This window comes from Terrapene carolina, unplaced genomic scaffold (genome assembly GCF_002925995.2).
Source record: "Terrapene carolina triunguis isolate 2854851 unplaced genomic scaffold, T_m_triunguis-2.0 Scaffold210, whole genome shotgun sequence".
NCBI classification, from domain to species: domain Eukaryota; kingdom Metazoa; phylum Chordata; order Testudines; family Emydidae; genus Terrapene; species Terrapene triunguis.
Window position 1 is genome coordinate 21,676,631 of NW_020664561.1, and position 21,251 is coordinate 21,697,881.

General features: G+C 37.5%; 1 protein-coding gene across 1 annotated transcript in view; it reads left to right on the forward strand.

Moving 5' to 3' along the window:
• LOC112109629 (parafibromin) overlaps positions 1-21,251 on the forward strand; it is a 179,762-nt gene that overhangs the window by 151,183 nt on the left and 7,328 nt on the right. Inside the window, exons 14-15 of the mRNA XM_026655363.1 lie at positions 12,515-12,676; positions 14,449-14,549. Of these exons, the coding sequence (XP_026511148.1) occupies positions 12,515-12,676; positions 14,449-14,549 (263 nt within the window). The remainder of the gene's footprint in view (positions 1-12,514; positions 12,677-14,448; positions 14,550-21,251) is intronic.

Consider the following 21,251-nt stretch of genomic DNA (forward strand, 5'->3'; position numbering starts at 1 on the left):
CGATTTAAGTAAAATCGAATTACCCTCGTAGTGTAGACATACCCTTATTCATAAAAGTTTGTGTATATAAAACAATGCTTATTTATGTGACCACTTCAGGTGCCAATTTTTGGAGTGATGGATTCTGAATAGATATGAAGAGTTAACTTTTCTTGATTAGATTTACAAAAAGAAACTAGGAGGAAAAACTGAAAAATCATAAAGGGGACCATTAATGATCAAATTTTAAAACATGTTTACAGTGATATTGTAGCTGTGTTGGTCTCAGATTATTAGAGAGACAAGATGTGTCTCTCACCTTATGTCTCTGAACTTTAAAACAGTTAGACTTTCAATATGTTGGATGGCCAAACATAAGTTTGTCAATTGCAAGCTGTAGTCAACAGTGCTCACAACTGTATATTTGTAGATAATCCTAAAAGGACCCAGTGCATTATTCAGTGTTTAGATTTTTTTTGTAAAGTTTGTTTGTAAGCACAGGAATGTTTGGCTAGGCCTTTCATATTTGGTCATCATACAAATGGATCCTGTCCAAGTCTTTATTTTAGAACTAATTTTAGTTTTACTTCTTGTACTTAAAGCTGAATCATTTAAACTTATAATAAAATGGAGTTAAAATTGAGCTTGTATATGTAAAATATGCATCATTTTTGTGTGTAGTCTGCATACTAAAACAACCTTCCTTGGAAATCTTCTCAGATGCCAGCATTCCGTTTGCAGACAGAAGCATCTGCAGTTTATTTTTTAAAATTGTAGGAAACCATAGAATTGAAATGCATAATGCTATGGACAGTTTGGCAGTTTACAGTTCCAGTTCCTACCTAAAATGATTGATTAGAAAAGGACTGTCCTGACATTATTTTTTTAAAGTAAAAAGTACAAAAGCATTCCAGAAACCTCTCTAGCTAGTAACTTAATATTTTCCTGCAGTTTTCTCTTTGGTGAGTATATATCATCCCTTGCCTCATCCTGCTCTTATTTTGTTCTATTTAGATTCTTATACTGCACCCACTATTGTAGTGAGCTGAGGTCCCAGTCATACTAAAATAATAAATGTGGAACTGATTATCAAAATTGCGTGCAAAAAGAAAAGAAGATACATTTTCGCTTACAATAATTTGAGCGTACAGATTTGGTGCACTTGTTCACTTATTTTGTCAAGTCTAGTGTAGTTTTATTTAACATTTTGTAGACTAGTAAATGTGTTGTGTATTTTATAAAAGTACAGTCATAATAATAGACCTAATCATAGCTGCCTGCTTTTGAGTCTTTTCGAAGTGGGATGAAAATGCCAGGTTTTTGTGAGAATGCAACTTGCATTCTCCAATAATCAGTTTTCGGGTCTACGCAAAAATAGGTGTACGTGGCCCTGTGCATACTTTGTTTTGGAAATCAGTCCTGTAGGGGAAGAGTGCTCCACCCCTTTTGGATGCCTAAGGGAGGGCAAGAGTGCCAGGATCCCAAAGCCTCTGCTTCTACCCTTACCTTCTGTGAAGAAGGTGAGGAAAAGAGGGTAGAGCCATCACAGTCTTTACTGTTTCCTCTTCCTTATCTTCCATTCAGCTAGCATTGGAAGTGGCTGTTGGAGTAGCCTCCGAGATCTCTTCCACTTGATTCCCCAAGAACTCAGTTTGACTCCAGTCTCATCACTCAGGCTCTTTTATTTGGCATAAAGCAAAGCCACGCTGAGTTGATCAGACTCAAATGTAGGGGTGGGTACAGGGTATACCACACATGTAAAGTTTGCTTATTTGTCATCATGTAATAGTATTGCTCTCTGAAGTACACAATTTGGACTAAGTGTAGTAGCTGGCAAGGAAGGGAAAGATGTCACATATGTTAGGGTGGGGGCCGTGGCTATAAACATCCAAAGTTAAACAGAGACCCCATACCATCATATATTTACACATCACATTCACTGTACATTGCATCACATGTTTTGGGTCTGACTTGGCTACTTTGCTGGAACCAATCTCCCTGTGCAGCATGCTTTGTCCATGCCCTGTCCATGTTCAGCTTTACTCTTTACCTCATTTTTGTGCTCTCAACTTTTGTCCATTATTTTCTTGTTTTTAGTAAAAGGTTCCCTTGGGGTTTCCCCTATTATCTTAGCAAGCTCAGATATTCTGTCTTTTGGCTTGCTGACCCATTTACTTAATTTAGCACAAACATTCCGTTTGTAGCCTGCTGATTTAGTTACCTCCCTAATCCTGTCTTTCAGAAAATGAAGCCTCCCCCCATGTTTAATTACTTGTGTGAAGCCAAGCCTACAGTGTAGTTCTGGAAGCATTAAACCATCCTAAAGCACAGTGCCTCCTGCATATTATATAAAATGGTCCCTCACCATGCTCTCTGTAGCATACATATGAAATTAAAGAATTAAGGTTATTTTAAGGAAATATATGTGTTGTAAAGAAAGGCCCTGACTGCAAGTAGAAGGAAGGCCTTGAAAATAATGAATTAAAAGACCAGAAGGAGTGAAGTAGGAAGTATGTCTGGTTCAAAGAATAACTCATAAGATAAGGGGACGCTTCTAAAAAGAAGGCCTTTGACCAATAGGGGTGACTGCAGATGGTTTTGAGTAAGACAAAAGAGATCGGTCTTAAAATGAGCCAACATGGCCTTTCCCACCACACACACCATTATTACCTCAAAATGTAGGTCCTGTGTGAACCCAGGTGCAAAAGACAAACTACTGGTCAGCAAGAAGGGAGGGAGGAGGCCTTGGCGAGATAGGAGGTTGTAAATCTTACCTGGATTAAGACTGGAAATAAGGGTGAACTGTCTCAAATTGATTTTTAGCTGAAGTCAGTAATTGGCAATGCCATCACTTTGTTAAAGGATGTAAAAAGTAAACTCTTAAAGGGTTCACTACTTATATCTTCCTGACCACGTTGGAGCCGACCAATGTGAATCTAAGCACCCTGGGTTTAGCCCGTTTGCAAGTATCTTCATCAAATGCTTATAAATGTTTTGTTACTGTTTGGATGTAGTAAATTGCTTATTATTTAGGCTCTTCAAGCATATTTAAAGAAATTGTATAAGTCCTTTAGACTTAATAAAGGAATTTTTGGTTAAATTCGTGTTTGGTTTCCATATTAATATGAATAATTTCAAATATTAATAATTCCAACACTGTCCCAAGCGCAGGACTGTAGGTATATGCTACTTCCCAACCCTTAGTGTTTTAAAGTGTTTGTCAGCTTAAACATCACACTTCACTTTGAAAATGTATTACTCACTTCCAGTCCAAGTAACATTTTAGCTGTTAGTAACAGAGATTAAAAAAAAACTTTTCTGTATATTTTAGTTGTTTATTTTGTGCATCTGACAACACTTCATACATACTCAGTATAACTGATTTTCCCTTGTGGTTATTTACCCCTTTTGCCTGAAATGTACTTCAGACAGCAAGAGCTGAGGGAAATGAGATTTTTAAAGTCTCAAAAATGTGTGTGGGGTTCTGGGGCAGGTATAGTATCTGTAACTAATCTTTAAAAAAAATAGATTTCAAGTTGGTGTCTGTATAAGAGTACCAGCTTTCTGCATGGACCACATTGACGTAGAACATATCTTACGTAGCTATGAAAGTCTAAGGAATTTAAAGCTGTAGATTCTTGGACTGACTAACTTTTGTCACTGTTTCAGAATAGAACCAGAAACATGTTTTGTGCTACTTTCCTGGAAAGCTTGGGTAAAGGTTACTGAAAACTAACTTGGCAAGTTAATTGACATGCACTTGACACATTTTATTTTGCTTTTTGATCAGATTTTGAAAATGGTGGTTGCATTGCTATAGGAGCTTGGAATTCAACAGTGAAACATTCTGCAGGATATCAGTTATTCATGTACTGCTTTTATGTGTCTGATCTAAATTTTTCCTGCATCACTTTTTTGATTGTCATCTTTTCTTCTATTTTTTGTATAGTATCTCTTGTCCATTAACTTCTCTTCTCTTGTAGTTCAGAATATTAAGGCAGCATTATGGGTTTCTCGGAGGAATGAATTGGAGACGACTCAGAGTTTTACATTAAAGCAAAATTGAATTGAAGCCAATGTAAGCGAAGGGTTACAGCCATTGAGGAGGCTTTTAATTATGCATTAATTATATAGCACAGCCTCCAGCTGACTTTCAACTGTGGGGGAGCTGTCAATAAAATAATTTTGAAGTGAGTTGTTAAACACAGTAATGTTTAGGCCTAAAAAGTAGAATTAAGAATGGTGCTTCAACCACACGTTGGGTCTGTCACAGATCTTAACTTGTAGTAATTTAATAACTCTGATCACTGTTGTACAGTACAGCAAGGATGTTTGTCTTCTAAATGGATTTCAGTTTACCATACAATACATTTAAAGTGTAAGTGTGGCTGTCTGTGATGCTTCTAAACTGAATTTGCAAATGTGACCTTTGGATTACCATCCATATGAGAATCTGGTTACGGCAATCGGATATAAATTGCTGTATACGGTCTGTAATTACTTTACTTTAATTTGATCACACATTTGTTCTGCAGGAATCCTGCTTCCATCAGTGCACAGGCTGGATAGTAAATGAGGCAGAGTATAGCAAGAAAATAATCTTGTTCTGCATTTAAAGGGCTGGACGAATACCCAGGAAAGCTAGATTCTATCTCTGGCACGGCCACAAACTTCGAGTGTGGCCAACTCTTGAGACGTCAAGTCTCACAATATTTGGCGGTGTTTCCCAGTATCAGTTCCTGCAGTCATGTTGTTATGTGAGAATCTCAGATTTTGTTTAATTAAAAAAAAAAGTTACTGACCCTCGTGGTTATGGAAAGAACTTTGAGAACGTGAACCATAAAGGCTCACAAACCAAAGATTAAATGAACCCAACACTTATTATTATTTTTTAAATCTCATGAGTTTTAAGACAAATTAAGATTTTGGATAGCGTCATCCAAGATTTTGGAATCCTTGGGGTTTGCAATATGGGCTTCCTATGTGATGATGGGCAAAACTGCCATATGCATTCTCTCAAGGAGGCTGAGTTAAGGTTTCACTGTCCTTTCGTAAATTTTGAGTGCTTGAGTTGGCCACCATAAAATTCTTCTAACATAGCATTTTCAATATAATACCCCATTTCATTACCATATGGAACCATGTTGTGTGACCATATGGTGTAGATGAACCCTTAAACTAAAGGTATCTTGTGTTCAGAAAGTCCTATGCTGCTAACTAAATTAATTTAAAATGAGACAATTTTACTATGTATGCACTGTTTGCTTTCTTCTTGGATTTCTCTGTACAATGAAAATCTGCTAGGTTAGTTTTACTTTCAAGTTCAGTGTTGCAAAGTTTGGCTTTGTTCCATGGATTGTTTTAAAAACTGTTAGTGATAAGATTCCCTTTGGGAATCCATCACTATTTTACCATGCAAACTTGTTTTTTCAACATCAAAATTTTGACTTCATTAGATGAAGAGGAAGAAGGAGATACTGATTAAATTTGATGATGACAATGATATAGATGAAGCAGTTGAGGATGGTAACGAATAATAATGAAAAGCAAGAAGCTTGAATTGGCCTGCTGCCTACCGAGCACAAATGCAAATATTTTTTTCTTTTATAGTTGCTGTGTTTTTCTGTTTTATTTCATTTTGCTTTTTGTGTATCAGTTCAGTCCTGAATAGTGTTCACATTTAAATGCTAACCTAACAATACTAAGAATTTTTTAGAACTTCATTTCACTATTTCACATTTTTCTGAGTTGAAAAAACTCAGTTAAGTAAGTTAGGGTTTTGTTCTGTTTTTGTAATTAGGCATAAATATCTGTCTAATGCTAATCCTAGTTGAGGCCATAGTCTTCTCTCTTTTGTTACACTTCTAACAAATTAGTACTTCAAAATATTTGACCACTTTTGGTGGTATTTGACAATTTCACCAATGGTTGACTAGTGAATTAACCAATCATTTGGGGCCCAACCATAGTTTGAAAGATGTATTAAGGTTAATGGCTTATTTTTAGGGAACGATTTGGAATAGGGAGCCAGATCCTATGATGTGCAGAGCTGTGCTTGGCACTGGCCTGGGGGTGTAGGAAAGACGGTGGTGGCTTTAAAGTCAGGGCTACCAGGGACTGAACAGGCCAGTGCTTGCTGAAAAAAGCTGCTCCTAATTTGCACCTGGCTCCCACAACCCTGAAGGAGTCACTCCAGCAGCTGGGAATCAGCTGAATACAAGGGCCTCTCAGCCATCTCTTTACACTGGGGGCCAGGAATTGTGTGCCAGGTGTTAAGAGCTGCTGCAACTATTGTCACCAGAGGATTTCCCAATGGCCAGATCCACTGGATTTTATGGACAGGTTGCATCAGCGGATCAACACACAATGGCTGCCATAGGGCTCCAAATACAACTTGTGATGAGATCTTAATTCAGTGTTCATATTTCCTGTGGGCTTCACATTCATTTGGGGAAGGAAAGGGAGGTGTAGACTTCAAGTAATATCCTGTCAATAGTAGAAGATTAATATCCTTAGTTTATGAGTAAGTCTACGTAGGGTTGCTATATTCTCTCATAATCGTGGTTGACTTAGCCCAACAGACTTTTAAATATTGTAACCTACACTGTGGAATTCACTTGGTCCTGTTCATTCCCGCCTTGGAATTTTCAGATCCGGTCACTTTGAGGCTGTGGTGGTGATTGATCTCTCGTTAGAAATACCTACCGTATATACTCGTTCATAAGCTGAATATTTTCGGTAAAAAAGTGACACATCAAAGAGTGGGGGTCGGCTTATAAACGGGTCTGCACTAAAATTTGATGATTTAATATTCTGTGGAATCATTGAATTGAATATCTAATACATTGTTGTTTTGTTTACCTGGAGTGTCTGCATGGAGCCCCTCAGCTCCCTGTGGCCGCGGTTCACCGTTCCCAGCCAATGGGAGCTGAGGGGCTCCATGCCTGTGAACACTCGAAGTAAACAAAACATCCAGGCCCGCTAGAGGCTTACCCTAACGGGCCAGGAGCTAAAGTTTGCCAACCTCTGAAATATAGGGTCAGCTTATGAAAGGGTCATACAGTTTTTGCTATTTTTACCTAACCATCTTGGGGGGTTGGCTTATAAATGAATGAGCTAATGAACGAGTATATATGGTACTTGATTAGCATTCTCCAGAATAACTGTTGAATCAAATTGTAGTTCTTGTTCTGAAACAGAACTGATTCTGGTGGCGATGTCTTAGCGGCAGCATCAGAGGCATTTTAATGCATTTCAGGGATTTGATGGTTGCCATGAGTTGCTCCATAAAGAGTTGTGTTGTCCAATATGCCATATTTTTCTTCCTTTTAAGATGTATAGAGTAAAATATATTTTAATGTATTGCCCCTTCACATTGTTTAATCATTTCAGAGCCTATATCAGAAGAATATGTATGCCTTAAAATATTTTATACTATTTTGAGGAGTATAAAAGATATTATAAAAATCAGTATCTTTTTTTAAATCAGTCTATTCTTTGCTTTACCAAGTCTTTTCCAGGGTGCCTTATGCATAGCCATTTCTAGTTCGAGTGCTCTATGGTGTTACATGCATTAGACAAGAAAAATTAAATTCTAATTTGTCTTGTGCCTCATGAATCACACTTTTATCAACATAACTGTAATGCTGGTTAATTTTACTTCCCAATTGTCAGTCATTTCCAGATTTTTACTATCCCAGTACAATTAAGTACTGTTAAAGATGACCTGCAAAGTACATTTTAAAAATTGGGATTGTGCCCTTTTTCTGCAGTCTTAAAATGTATTAAAGAAGTCCTGAAAGGCTATGAGGTAGATTTTTTCACTTTCTCCTTGAAACATCAGAAAAGTCAAGTCTGATCTTTCCTAATTTTGCTGGAAGATTCATTATGGGTCTCAGAGAGATATATATATCTATATATAGATATATATTATTAATTCTCGCTTCCTAATTAAAGAGATAGTGGTGTTGAATCTGAAACAAACTTCCTTTTCCAAATTGTTAATTAGTCTGAAGATCACTGGTAAGATAAATAGGTGTTAACAAAAGCTAGAATTTATGATCAGTCTGACTAAAATCCTTTTCCTATCTTAGTTTTTCAGCTTTCATTATCTTGACTCTTTTGGCTAGTTTTCCAGTTATTTACAGTTAGTGTCTTCCAATCTAAGCAGGATCTGATTTTTCAAATGTGTAAATTAAGCAGGAGAAAAAATTGAAAAACTAATGTAACATTCTTCTGTCATCATGAAACAATAAGAGTGCAGCCCATTTTTAAATGTTACTTTATTTCTGATAACTATTTATCTTCCTAATTATGTACAAGATAATATGTTCCAAAATTTAGCACCAGAACTTCTGATTTATCTTGGCATTGAAAGTGGAAAACATTCTGATTTTCTTTTTTTAACTATTTGTAATTACACAAAACATAAATGTTTCTCTAGCTGTGGTACTAAGAATCCAGCATGAACCATAATTGCTGTTAAAGGTATATGAATTACTGATTTTTCAGATTTTTGGCAGTTCGGGGGGGAGGAATAGTTTTGGGTCAACCTGAAAATTTTGCAACTTTTAAGAAATCTGAAAGGCTTTCAGTTTTGATTTTGGGAAGTTTTCACCATTTTTAATAAAAACAAAGGGAACTTGGAAACAAGGCTAGATTAACAAGGCTAGATTTCCAGCCTGAACGTCTAGACTGCAGATGAACAGTCCCTTAGCTGGTGCCCTGAGAGTCCAAGTCAGCTGACATGGGCCAGTTGCGGGTGTCTAATTGCAGTGTTAGACATATCCTTAGGCATCATTCACAAAATCGAGAAGGGATGGGGGGGGCAGTAAATATTAATTGGAGTGAGGACTGGAACCCGGGTGACCTCTATCCCAGGTGAATGCCCTAACCACATTTAGAGTCATCCTTTCTCTTTCTTGCCCAATGAATATTTAAAATTTTATACAAAGTAGGACAACTCCAACAGGAGAGATTGAGACCTTGTTCTTAGAGCACACACCTGCAGGGTCGAGGCAATTTAAATCACTGATTTTAATCATGATTTAAATGGTCAAGATGGAAATCTTGATTTAAATTTATTTTAATCTTGTTTTGCATTTATACTTTTTATTTATTTTCCTAAAGAAATATTGATTTTTTCATTAGTTGATAACCATTACAATATGTTCATTTGCAACTAAATATAGCCTGTATACTAAATTTGATGCTGCTTTTTGCTAACTGGGAGACTGCACTGTCTATATACTCCTTTATGCAGTTATATAGCTTAACTTACATTTATTCAGATACTTAATTTTTTATGTTAGAAGATCGTGAACAATGAATGCATTTCTTATTTACTAGACCAGATTAATATTTTACTTCTAATTTTGTTTCAAGGTCTAAAGAAATCCAAATTCCATTAAAATGCACAAAAACAGCATTTTAGACTTTTATTAAATAAAACTACTTTACATGCTAAGACTTTTTTTTATCAAAACATGTTTGCATTTAAAAGTAACTGATTTATTAAATCAGGAAAATATTATTTGTAATTATACTGATTGAACTGATTGTTTCTGGTCACTATGTCCTTCAAGATTTTAGAACTAGCAGATCTCACCCTCTCACACCTACTTTTTATTCGTAGATTGGAAGAAGGTAAGAGTTCCTGTTTTTTCAAGTCCCAACTGGTTTCTTAACTTTGAATGTACTAGTCACTGAACTGAACTAGTAGTTGAATAAATTGAAAAGAAGATACTCTCTCTGCAGCTGTAGAAGAGGCTGTTGCTGTCAAAAGTTGGTTTAACATTTCAACAAACTCTGATTTCAGGTGCTTAACTGGTGACTTTCACCCATTCAGAGACTTCCCCTTCTTTCAAACTTGACAGCAAACATGTTTTAATATTTATTTTGTTTTTAATTTAAATTATTTTAATATGTGTAGGCCTTAACATAGATTTAATGTTAAATAGGGTTAAATTAAAAAAAAAAAAAAAAGATTTAAATAAAAAAAATCCAGTGTTCTGTTTGTAATATCATCAGTTTTTATCCATCCTGCTCACCTGGGGTGCAGTGGGTTCAAGTTCCTGCTTTAGAGTGGGGATTCAAATCTTAGTCTCTCACATCCCCCAGGACAGGTGAGTGCTGCCTGGACTATGCGATCTAAGGGGGCACCACCACCATCTCTTCCTTCTTCAGGGCTTTGTGAATGGGGCCTAAGTTTCCTTGTGAATCTAGTTCAAAAATTTGAAAGTTTCATTTTGAAAATGTTGAAATGGTTCATTTTGACATGAAAAAAAATTCTTTGAAACAATTTGCCAAAATTGACACAAATTCACAAAATATTTTGATCTTCCCAAATATGCATTTTTTTGAGAAAGAAATTTAAACTGAGTACTAGCATAAAATATTTTCATTTTGGAGATGCATTGTTTTCTGGTAGTTAGAGCTCTGCACTGGGACTAGAAGACCTGGGTTCTATCCTCAGCTTTGCATTGGCCTCTGGATAACTGTGGACTCCTGACTTCACCTCTGTGCCTCAGTTTCCCCATCTGCAGATGGGACAGTAATACCTCCTTTGTAAAGCATGTTGGGGTCTACTGATTAAAAGCACTATATAATATAATATTATATTATATATATATATATATATATAACTACTATATAAATTTATTTATTTATTATTGGGATCTAAGACCACAGTTCTTCAAACTGCTCCATGCATTTTATTTACAGCAAGATAAAGAGACTTCTTCAAATGTATGGAGCATTTTTAGGACTGGGGCTAGAAAGATTTATTTTGTCCTTAAGAGATTATCTAAGACATGAGAATAATATCGTCTTAGTTTTTCATACATAATTGAGCATGATTTGTGGGGGGGGACCCCAAAACCCCAGACTAGGCATTCAAAAATCCAGAATTGTTGTACTGAATTAAATAATTCATTTTTGTCTTATCAGTACTCACCGTCTAACTAGATGAAAAATAAAAAACATCTTTAACTTCTGCATTATGATAAAAACCCAAATTTTTTGGTTCGTGCTAAGACATAATTTTGATGTATAGAATCAAGTTCCTATAGCCAAAAGCTATAAAATGTGCACCAACGAGCTTCATGACATTACTTAAATTGTTGTTGTGGGTAAACTGCTGGTGTCCCCCTGTTGTTGCCATGGCTTTCTGACTTCCCATCCAGCGCATCACATGTAGGTAAGTTGGCAGACCCCAGAGGTGTGGCAACAACTCACACTTTGATTTTCAAAAATCAACTCTGCTCCCTTTAGTCATACTGTTCGTAACCGTCTGTACATCAGGAAGTAAGAACTCATGAATGGTCTCATAGGGTGACCCATGAGTGGTCACAATTGTTTAAATAGCCCTTTATGTTTTAAAGAGTGCTGTTTTCAAAAACATAAAAATCCTGACATGAGTACAAAGACAGTGACTGCTGTTGCATTCAGGAGTCGAGGATTGCAATGACTACTGGGTTTCTTTAGTTGCACTATCATTGGCCATGGAAGGCCACATCCTGCCAGCAAGCACTGATTTAGAATTTCTTTCCTTCCACTGATTTTATCTGATTTGAATTTGATCTTTATGGTATTGGTATTTATTCAAATGAAATGGTCCGTATTTAGGTTAGAACCCTTTGTGCTACAGTATGTATTGATAGGTGAGCATAATGGCTTCATGATTTGAATTCACAATATATATTTACAAGGTGCTGTTATATCAAAGGTCTATGTTACTGTTGTCTAAGAGTTGTATAATCCATTGTCTGTTGATGTGTATAATAGCCCAAAAGTAGAGGATTCAATCATTACTGTAATAGATTGTCAAAGGAATTTTGGAGGCGTAAATTCACATCTTCCATAGAACGCTGTGAGTCTCCTAATGTTTGGTACAGTGTGGGAGACCACCCTTTTCCCCCAGACCTTAACCCTCACGTAAGGGGAGGATGGTGGAATCCCAAAGACTGTCTGGGACCAGTACTGGGTGGGGGCACATAGAAGTTCTTAAACAGGTGGAAATGATTAAGGATGTAGAGATGGCCTGCATTGAATAAGTTATTGCTGAATATTTCCCATATGAGTTACGTTAATAAAGTTGTGGCCTAATTAAACCACATCGCTTGCATCTTATGTCGTCTTGCATGTCTGGGACAAAGATCTGATAGACTTTTTTTTAATGACACAAACTGTCTAAATACTTACTTAAATCCATAAATATGTAGCGCAAAAGCTCCATATATTAATACTTTGTGATTATTTTTTGCTACTAAAAATACTTAAATCACCTATGTTCCGAGAAAATTATTGTAAAATTAGAGATTTAGTTAATGATCAAACTTTCTTAGCATGCCCTTTTGCAGAGGCATTTCAGAGACAAAGCATAGCGAGTTAAAGAATAGTTTTAACCCTGTTAAACTTCTCCTGTGATCTTGTCAGATTACTTGCATTATCAGAAGAGGTTATGGTTTGTTTACTTCTCTTGTTGACTATAGCAAACAAATAACATGGGTCTGCTAAGTGCCTCTTTGTTCCCTAGGTTTGTACCATCAGATGAAAAGAAAAAACAAGGCTGTCAACGAGAAAATGAAACTTTAATACAGAGAAGGAAGGACCAGATGCAACCTGGGGGCACAACAGTCAGCGTTACTGTACCTTATCGAGTGGTAGACCAGCCTCTGAAACTTATGCCGCAAGATTGGTAAAGCAGAGCTGCTATTTTGAATTATTTTTTTACACGTTTAGTTCTCTTTTTCAGAACAAGAACACAGATCTTGAAATGAGCTAGTAGAATAACTCCAAGCTAATTGGTGCATAAAACATTAACAAATGTGTGTAGAAATGGCTGGATAGCAATTATATAGCAACTTCCATGTTTTTTGTTCGAAACCCTCCAGGAGTATGAAAGTAGCACTTGAATTGTTCAGGATCAGAGCTACTATATTACTTCATTCGCTCAAGCATGTTACATCTCTGAAAGAAAAATCCTTGTCTGTGGCCAATCTTTCTGAATTTTATTTGGAAGGAAAATGTTGGGGCCTTATATTTCTGACTGTAAATTTAAAAAAAAGAAGCTGGAAATAAATTGCATCAGCTTTAAGCTAATGTGCATAATGGTCAGAGACACTGACATACACTTCAAGATGGAGCTCTGTGAAGGGGGAGATCCAGTCACGGGGCATCTTTTTGCAAATGTGTCAGAGGTTTGTTTGTTTAACCTGCAGGCCCATTTGTGAGGGCCTGTAAAAAGCTGAAACTTTTACACTTTTACACTTCAGGAGGGTTTGTAAAAAGACAACCCTTTAGTATTGATTAATCAAATAACCAATATTCTTTCTTTATCCTCCCAGTTTAAGAATACTTAAGGCATGTACAAGACCTAGTGGTCTGTAACATTCAAAGCAGGATGTTAAAAGGAAATAAGATCTAATTCTCCAGATAATTAGGCATTCTCTGTGTTGGGAGCAGCAGGCAAACAGAAAACAATAATAGCTGCTGAAGTACGTACCAAAAGGCAGCTTGCATCTTCAATAGATGGTAAACATTTTTGACAAAGGTAAAGCCGTCTTTGTGATTGATTTCCCAGAGTGGAATCAGTGATAGGGAAGTTTTATTGTTTCAACTTCATAACAGCTAATGTGAGAAATGTTTTAAGTGTATAGCCGTGTGTTTTTATCATTTCAGAGACCTGATTATTTTTCTTCATTGGGGTTTTGAAATCCTTACAATAATGTAAATTTAGGAATTAGATTGTGGGATTATTTATTTGTAATGTGGTAGTGCTTAGAGACCCCAGCCCTATTGCTGAACAAATGTATAGCAAAGAGACGATGCCTGTCTCAAAGAACTTGCTATTTGTGAATTTTTTCTTCTGCATTAACAGTGAATAGATTTTTCTTAGACTACAGGTGGTAGTTATGTATATTCATAAAAAGTACAGTATGAAAATGTGGGTTAAATTGTTGCAGCTGTCTATCCTGTTGCAATGAACTTTTTGAATTAAAAGTTTAAAGCATGTGCCGAATAAGCATTTTTAAATTGCTACATCCCATTTAGTTTACAATACAATTCATAGGGGATTATCTTTTAAATTCCAAAGCATTTTAAAAAAATCCTAAAGAGTAATCTCAAGAAATGAACAGGATTTGCTTTCTGATAAATACAAAGTTTGAAATTGAGCTACATACAACAAAAACAGACATAAGTCCAGAAATATTACATACAAAAATAGTGTGTTAATGCTGAAGAGACTTACATGTGGAAAAAGCAGCTGTATTGGAAGCACAGCAGTCATTAATGTGCTATAATGGTGACATTATAAAGAGAAACTGCTAATGTACAATGCTGTCCTCACAGTAGTGTTGACAACAACCTGTGTCGTATGAATAATAGAGATTTTTTTTTCCTTTTAGGGATTTACAATGACTAAAAACTCAAGTCCTTTAATGTGTGTCTCTCCTCCTTTATTTATAGGGATCGTGTAGTCGCAGTGTTTGTGCAGGGTCCTGCTTGGCAGTTTAAAGGCTGGCCATGGCTATTGCCCGATGGATCGCCTGTTGATATTTTTGCAAAAAGTAAGCTTCTACTTGTTTTTATCATCAGTGCATACCCACCAATAGTCCATGTTTAGCTGGGAGCTAGTGTCTTGGCACCTTTGGAAAGTATGATTCTTGCTCTCTGCAGCTCCCTCTCCTCTAGGAAATGAACTAGCACCCTGGCTTCTTCCACACACCTTCAGGAAAACAAGTTTTTCAGCGAGGTAGATTTCTTGAAGATGAGGGGGCTGTTGCTACAGAGCAGTTGGCTTCTAATCCACTTCTGGGAGACCCCTTAATGGCTCAAACAGCTCTGATTTCCCTTTATCCCCAGAAACACTGATAACATATGTTAACTAAGTCTGAGCTCCGAATCTTCCTTGAGAAGAAGGTCTGCTGTTACAGAACTGCTCCTCCTCTAGCCTTCACCCAGGCAGGGACCATCAGACAACTTCTCTCTTCATTTACTCCAAGACAGCCCAAAAACTATATCCCTCCACCCCAACCCAGCAACTCCCAGAAATCTTGCTGCTTCATGAAGTTCACAGTACTCACCAGTTGTTTTTGAAATAGCAAGTGCACAAGTTTGCATTTTCTCTGTTCTCACAAACACCCTAAAATGTAGAGTATTACAGGGTTGCAATCAGCTCCTTTCTCTCTTCAAATTCCAATACTTGTCATGATCAGTTTGTTACATCAGTTTGTATTTTGCTATGTGTATTTTATAAACATGGCATTTGTATAAAATAAGATGTCTTCCTAAAACTTTAAGCTCTGACATAGGTAAAGCTACTTCTCAGGTACAAGCTAGATGAAAGGCAGTTAGTGTGCTGATATTTGATGATGACATGCAGGCCCTGGATTTAGACTCCGGTGCAGCCAGGAATTTGCCTAATGTGCCTTGAGGCCAGTGCTGTTTGCTTACATGGGCAAGCACAAACTGATGCTTACTCTTCTGACTGCAACATGTGGAGCGACATCTAAGGAAACTCCAGGCCTTTACTGCTTCTGATCTGTACTCCCATTTCATCTGCTGCTGTTGCAAGTGGATTGAGTGATTCTGCAGTGGAAAACCTCGATTTAAATCTATTTTAATCAGCTTTTTCAAGTTGCATTCTCATTGGCTGATATAATTGTTAAAACATCTTGATTTACAACTAAAAACAGCCTTTACACTAGATTTGGTACATCATCTTGGTACTGAGGAGGGAACACTATAACTATATACTTTAATTTAAGCAATTGGATAGCCTAATATTTTCATATGCTTATTAACTGTATGTTCTTAGTATGTTAGAAAGTGGTGAATGATACATTGATTATTTATGGGATAATTAACTTTTTGCTCATGATTTGTGTCAAGTTGCATTAGAATGGTAGCTGGAATTTAATTAAACACACAAAACAGCATACCGTAAATACTTGTTCATAAGCCGAATGTTTTTGGTAAAAAAGTGACGCATCAAAGAGCGGGGGTCGGCTTATAAACAGGTATACACCAAAATTTGTTGATTTTAAACTCTATGGAATCATTGAATTGAATATCTAATACATTGTTGTTTTGTTTACCTGGAGCGTTCACAGGCACGGAGCCCCTCAGCTCCCTGTGGCCGCAGTTAGCCGTTCCCAACTAATAGGAGCTGCGGGAAGTGGCGCCACTTCCCGCGGCTCAACGGCAAAGTGTGGCCACAGGGAGCTGAGGGGCTCCCTGCTTGTGAACGCTCCAGGTAAACAAAATGTCCAGGCCCACTAGAGGCTTACCCTAGCAGGCCAGGAGCCAACGTTTGCCAACCCCTGAAATATAGGGTCAGCTTATGAAAGGGTCATAAGGTTTTTGCTATTTTTACCTAACCATCTTGGGGCGTCGGCTTATAAACGAATGGGCTAATGAACGAGTATATGTGGTACTTATTTTTTATTTAAATGTTTTAAGAGATTCTATGTTTAGGCCTTAAGATACTTTGTATTTTAAACAGGTTTATTTTTAAAAAGAAAAGCTTACTATAATTGAAACAACAATCAAAAAATCATTGATTTATATCCATCCTGTGGTGTTGCTTCAGGCTGAGAATCCTCTTCCACACACTCACTCTTGCCCTGTGTTTTCTGAGCTATAGTTAAAAATCCCTAGGTCCTGCTACCACTGCCCTAGTCGAGGCAAGAAGAGAGTAATGAGTTGGTGGAAGAGAAATGAGGGAGAGGATGCTAGTTGAGAAAAAGAAGCAAGACTGAGGGAGAGGAATGAGAGCCGAGAACATGGAGAAAGGAAGGCATGAAAGCAAGAAAAGGGACACGTTAACAGTAGGCACTGAAAATGAAAGAGGAAAAGGGATAACACAGTAAGCTATGCTAGAAAAATGTCCCTGCCCCAAAGAGTTTAGTCTGAAGGCACAAACTAAGAAGGGGTTGTGAGAGTTACAACATATAGTATGTTGTCTGCCTAAGAGACATACATGTGTTCAAGTTGAAAGGGGAATGTGATTACTTTTCTCCCTGGCTCATAAAAGTACTTCTGAAAAGCAAACTTTTTAATCTTAGAAATGCACCAGATTGCCTCACATGGTAGATATTTCAAAAATATTTTCCTGAAAAAGAGTATCTCTAGATCTTTCTACAAGAGCTTTATTCCATCTTCCAAACAAACTATTTAGTATTTTCTGGGCTATTCAAAAGAGCGAGTGCTGGCTGGTACTACCTGGCTCCATTTATCATTTTGCCCCTATACAGTCTCTTTAATAGCCTAACTAAATATGATCAGCAGCGTCTGCACCAGTCCATTTTCGAACCTGTAATCTGCCAGCATTTATAGAAGCTAAAAGCTGTCAAAGGCAACCTGGCCCATTTCCAGAATGACGATTAACAGAGATTTAAAGCTGGTTACTGTAGATTTAAATTTTGGAAAATAAGAAGTTGATGGCCATAAAATCTAAGCAAATAGATCTAAATGCATCTAGTAAATCATGGATTAGACTCTACCCAGATCACATCAAACTAGTTTTACTGTCTCAGTCACTTTATGCTGAGACAGTAAAGTTTCATGAATGGAGATTAAAATATTACTCTCCTTATTCCTTGTTTTCTTTTCAATCTACAGCTTTTGGCCCTTCTTGTGAAACTGTTTTGACTCTATTTTTGGACTGACACTCATATAAAAATAACAATTTTCTTACCGGTATACTCTTTACATCCATAAATGGACATATCAAATGAAAAGTTGAATATTTTGCCATTTTAATCTACATAAATATTTTATTTGAATGCCATTTTAAAGGTCTTCCTGCTATAACATGTTAATGTGCTTCTGTTGAACCTGAAGGTCAGTTTTAGTGAGTTGACTTTTGTTCAGTAATCTTTAACCTTAACTCAGAGGTTCTGTTTAACATTCAGAGATTTTCTTTGTAAATGCATAGTCTTGGGATGCAGTTATCTATTCTTTATCTGCTTATTGTGAAAGGCTTGGCATCATTTGATATGAAAAAACTAGCTTTACTTATTCTTAGTCTTCATTCAAAAGGTTTGAAGTTGACTTGACAATCTAGTACATAAGGTGATTTATTTATTGAGGCAACTTCTTAATTGTCTAATATAAAGAAATGAGAACTTTTGTACAAAAAGGGCAACCTGAGGCCCTTATTTTGTGCATATGTTAGTGTTGTAAGTTTACATTTTTCATGCATGTAGGTACATTTTGCTACAGAATGATCCATGAATATAGGAGGGCAATGACAATGACTAGACCAGTTTGGTTAAAGATTTGGGTGGGAAGGAAAGGTGAAGGGCTGGTGTACTGGACAAGAAAACTGCAAGTGAAGATCTGGCTAGAGTTATATAAAAGAATTACATAGAAAAGTCTGGTCAGATGTTCCTTTTTCTTCTCCTATACTACAAAAATGAAAATGAACTCAAAAGGCTGCAACCTTAATAAAATAGAATGAAATAAGCTTCAATGCACATAATTAGTCTGTGGAACTACCTACTGCAGAATATTAAAGCAAGTATTGTAGCTTAGGCATTTGAGATTGAAGATTTGAACCGAGTAGCATGTACAGTTAAACCTTGTAATTTTATCCTGGATCTAAGTATCAGAGGGATAACCATGTTAGTCTGTATCCACAAAAACAACAAGGAGTCCGGTGGCACCTTAAAGACTAATAGATTTATTTGGGCATAAGCTTTCATGGGTAAAAAACGCACTTCTTCAGATGCATGCAGAAAAGGCAACAGGGTTTGTTACAGGGATTGGTTCCTAGGTTAGTGTTTCTGTGGTGTGGTGTGTAGCTGCTGGTGAGTATTTGCTTCAGGTTGGGGGACTGTCTGTAAGCGAGGATTGGCCTGCCTCCCAAGGCCTGTGATAGCAAATCATTGATGATGCACTGGAGAGGTTTTAACTGGGGGCTGTACGTGATGGCCAGTGGTGTTCTGTTATTTTCCTTGTTGGGCCTGTCCTGTAGTAGGTGACTTCTGAGTACCTGTCTCGCTCTGTCAATCTGTTTCCTCACTTCCCCAGGTGGGTATTGTAGTTTTAAGAATGTTTGATAGAGATCTTGTAGGTGTTTGTCTCTGTCTGAGGGATTAGAGCAAATGTGGTTGTATCTTAGGGCTTGGCTGTAGACAATGGATCGTGTGATGTGTCCTGGATGGAAGCTGGAGGCATGTAGGTAAGTATAGCGGTCAGTAGGTTTCCGGTATAGGGTGGTGTTTGTGACCATCACTTATTTGCACTGTAGTGTTCAGGAAGTGGATCTTTTGTGTGGACTGATCCAGGCCAAGGTTGATGGTGGGGTGGAAATTGTTGAAATCCAGGTGGAATTCTTCAAGGGCCTCCTTCCCATGGGTCCATATGATGATGATGATGTCATCAATGTAGCGTAAGTAGAGGGGACAAGAGCTGAGGAAACGTTGTTGTAAGTCAGCCATAAAAATGTTGGCATACTGTGGGGCCATGCGGGTATCCATAGCAGTGCCACTGACATGAAGCTATAAGTTGTCCCCAAATCTGAAATGGTTGTGGGTGAGGATAAAGTCACAAAATTCAGCCACCAGGTGTGCCGTGGCCTCATCAGGGATACTGTTTCTGACAGCATGTAGTCCAGCCTCGTGTGGAATATTAGTGTAAAGAGCTTCTACATCCATGGTGGCCAGGATGGTGTTTTCAGGAAGATCACCAATGCATTGGAAGTCGGTGGTGTCTCGAAGATGGCTAGGAGTGCTGGTAGCTAGGGTCTGAGGAGAGAGTCCAAATAGCCAGATAATCCTGTTGTAAGAGTACCAATGCCTGAGATGATGGGGCATCCAGGATTTCCAGGTTTATGGCTCTTGGGGAGCAGATAGAATATCCCTGGTCGGGGCTCTAGGGGTGTAGATTTGTTCCCATGCTGTAGCAAGGAGTTTCTTGAGCAGATGGTGTAGTTTCTTTTGGTACTCCTCAGTGGGATCGGAGGATAGTGGCCTTTAGAATGTGGCAACTACACACCACACCACAGAAACACTAACAGAGAAACCAATCCCTGTAACACACCCAGTTGCCTTCTCTGTCCCCATATCTACTCTAGCGACACCATCATAGGACCCAACTACATCAGCCACACCATCAGGGGCTCATTCACCTGCACATCTACCAATGTGATATATGCCATCATGTGCCAGCAATGCCCCTCTGCCATGTACATTGGCCAAACCAGATAGTCTCTACGTAAAAGGATAAATGGACCCAAATCAGACATCAGGAATGGTAACATACAAAAAGCAGTAGGGGAACACTTCAATCTCCCTGGACATTCAATAACAGATTTAAAAGTAACTATTCTTGAACAAAAAAACTTCAAAAACAGACTTCAAAGAGAAACTGAAGAGCTACAATTCATTTGCAAACTTAACACCATCAATTTGGGCTTGAATAGGGGCTGGAGGGTGGCTGGCTCACTACAAAAGCAATTTTCCCTCTCTTGGTATTAACACCTCCTCATCAAGTATTGGGAGTGGACCACATCCATCCTGACTGAATTGGCCTTGTCAACACTGGTTCTCCACTTGTAAGGTAACTCCCTTCTCGTCATGTGCCAATAGATATTTATGCTTGTATCTGTAATTTTCACCCCATGCATCTGATGAAGTGGTTTTTTTACCTACAAAAGCTTATACCCAAATAAATCTGTTAGTCTTTAAGGAGTCAGCGTACTCCTCGTTATTCTGGACCTAGGTTATCCGTTCTCATGTCTGAGAAATCTCCCCTCTCTGTCCCTGTATTACACAGTTACATGTATGGTGGAAGGCAGGGTCTGATACTTTTTTTTTATAGAGTTCAACATTCTGTACTGTTGGCAACAGGATAATAGACTAAATGGACCACTGATCCAGTATAGCATAAGAAATTCATATGGTCTCAGCTCCTTCTGAATCACAACCTTTTTATTTTAGTAGTAATTTCAAATAAGAAATCAAATGCTATAAAATCCTCTTGAAATAACAACAAATGTGAACTGAAAGCACACTGATTCTAAACTGTTAGTTTTGATTTTTTCTATTTGTAGACTACAATTATACTGTATCTAAGTGACAGTGTTACTTAGTTGCTGCCATATCAAAGTAAGCAAAGAGTTTATGAAAACCATGTGTCTGTCTATTCACTCACCTAACCCCCAGTTAAATTCATTCCCTACTGGGTTGGAATGCAGCATTTGTTGAACACCAAAGCAAAGTTCCAGACCATTTAGGACAGGAAATGCATCAGAATACCTTATC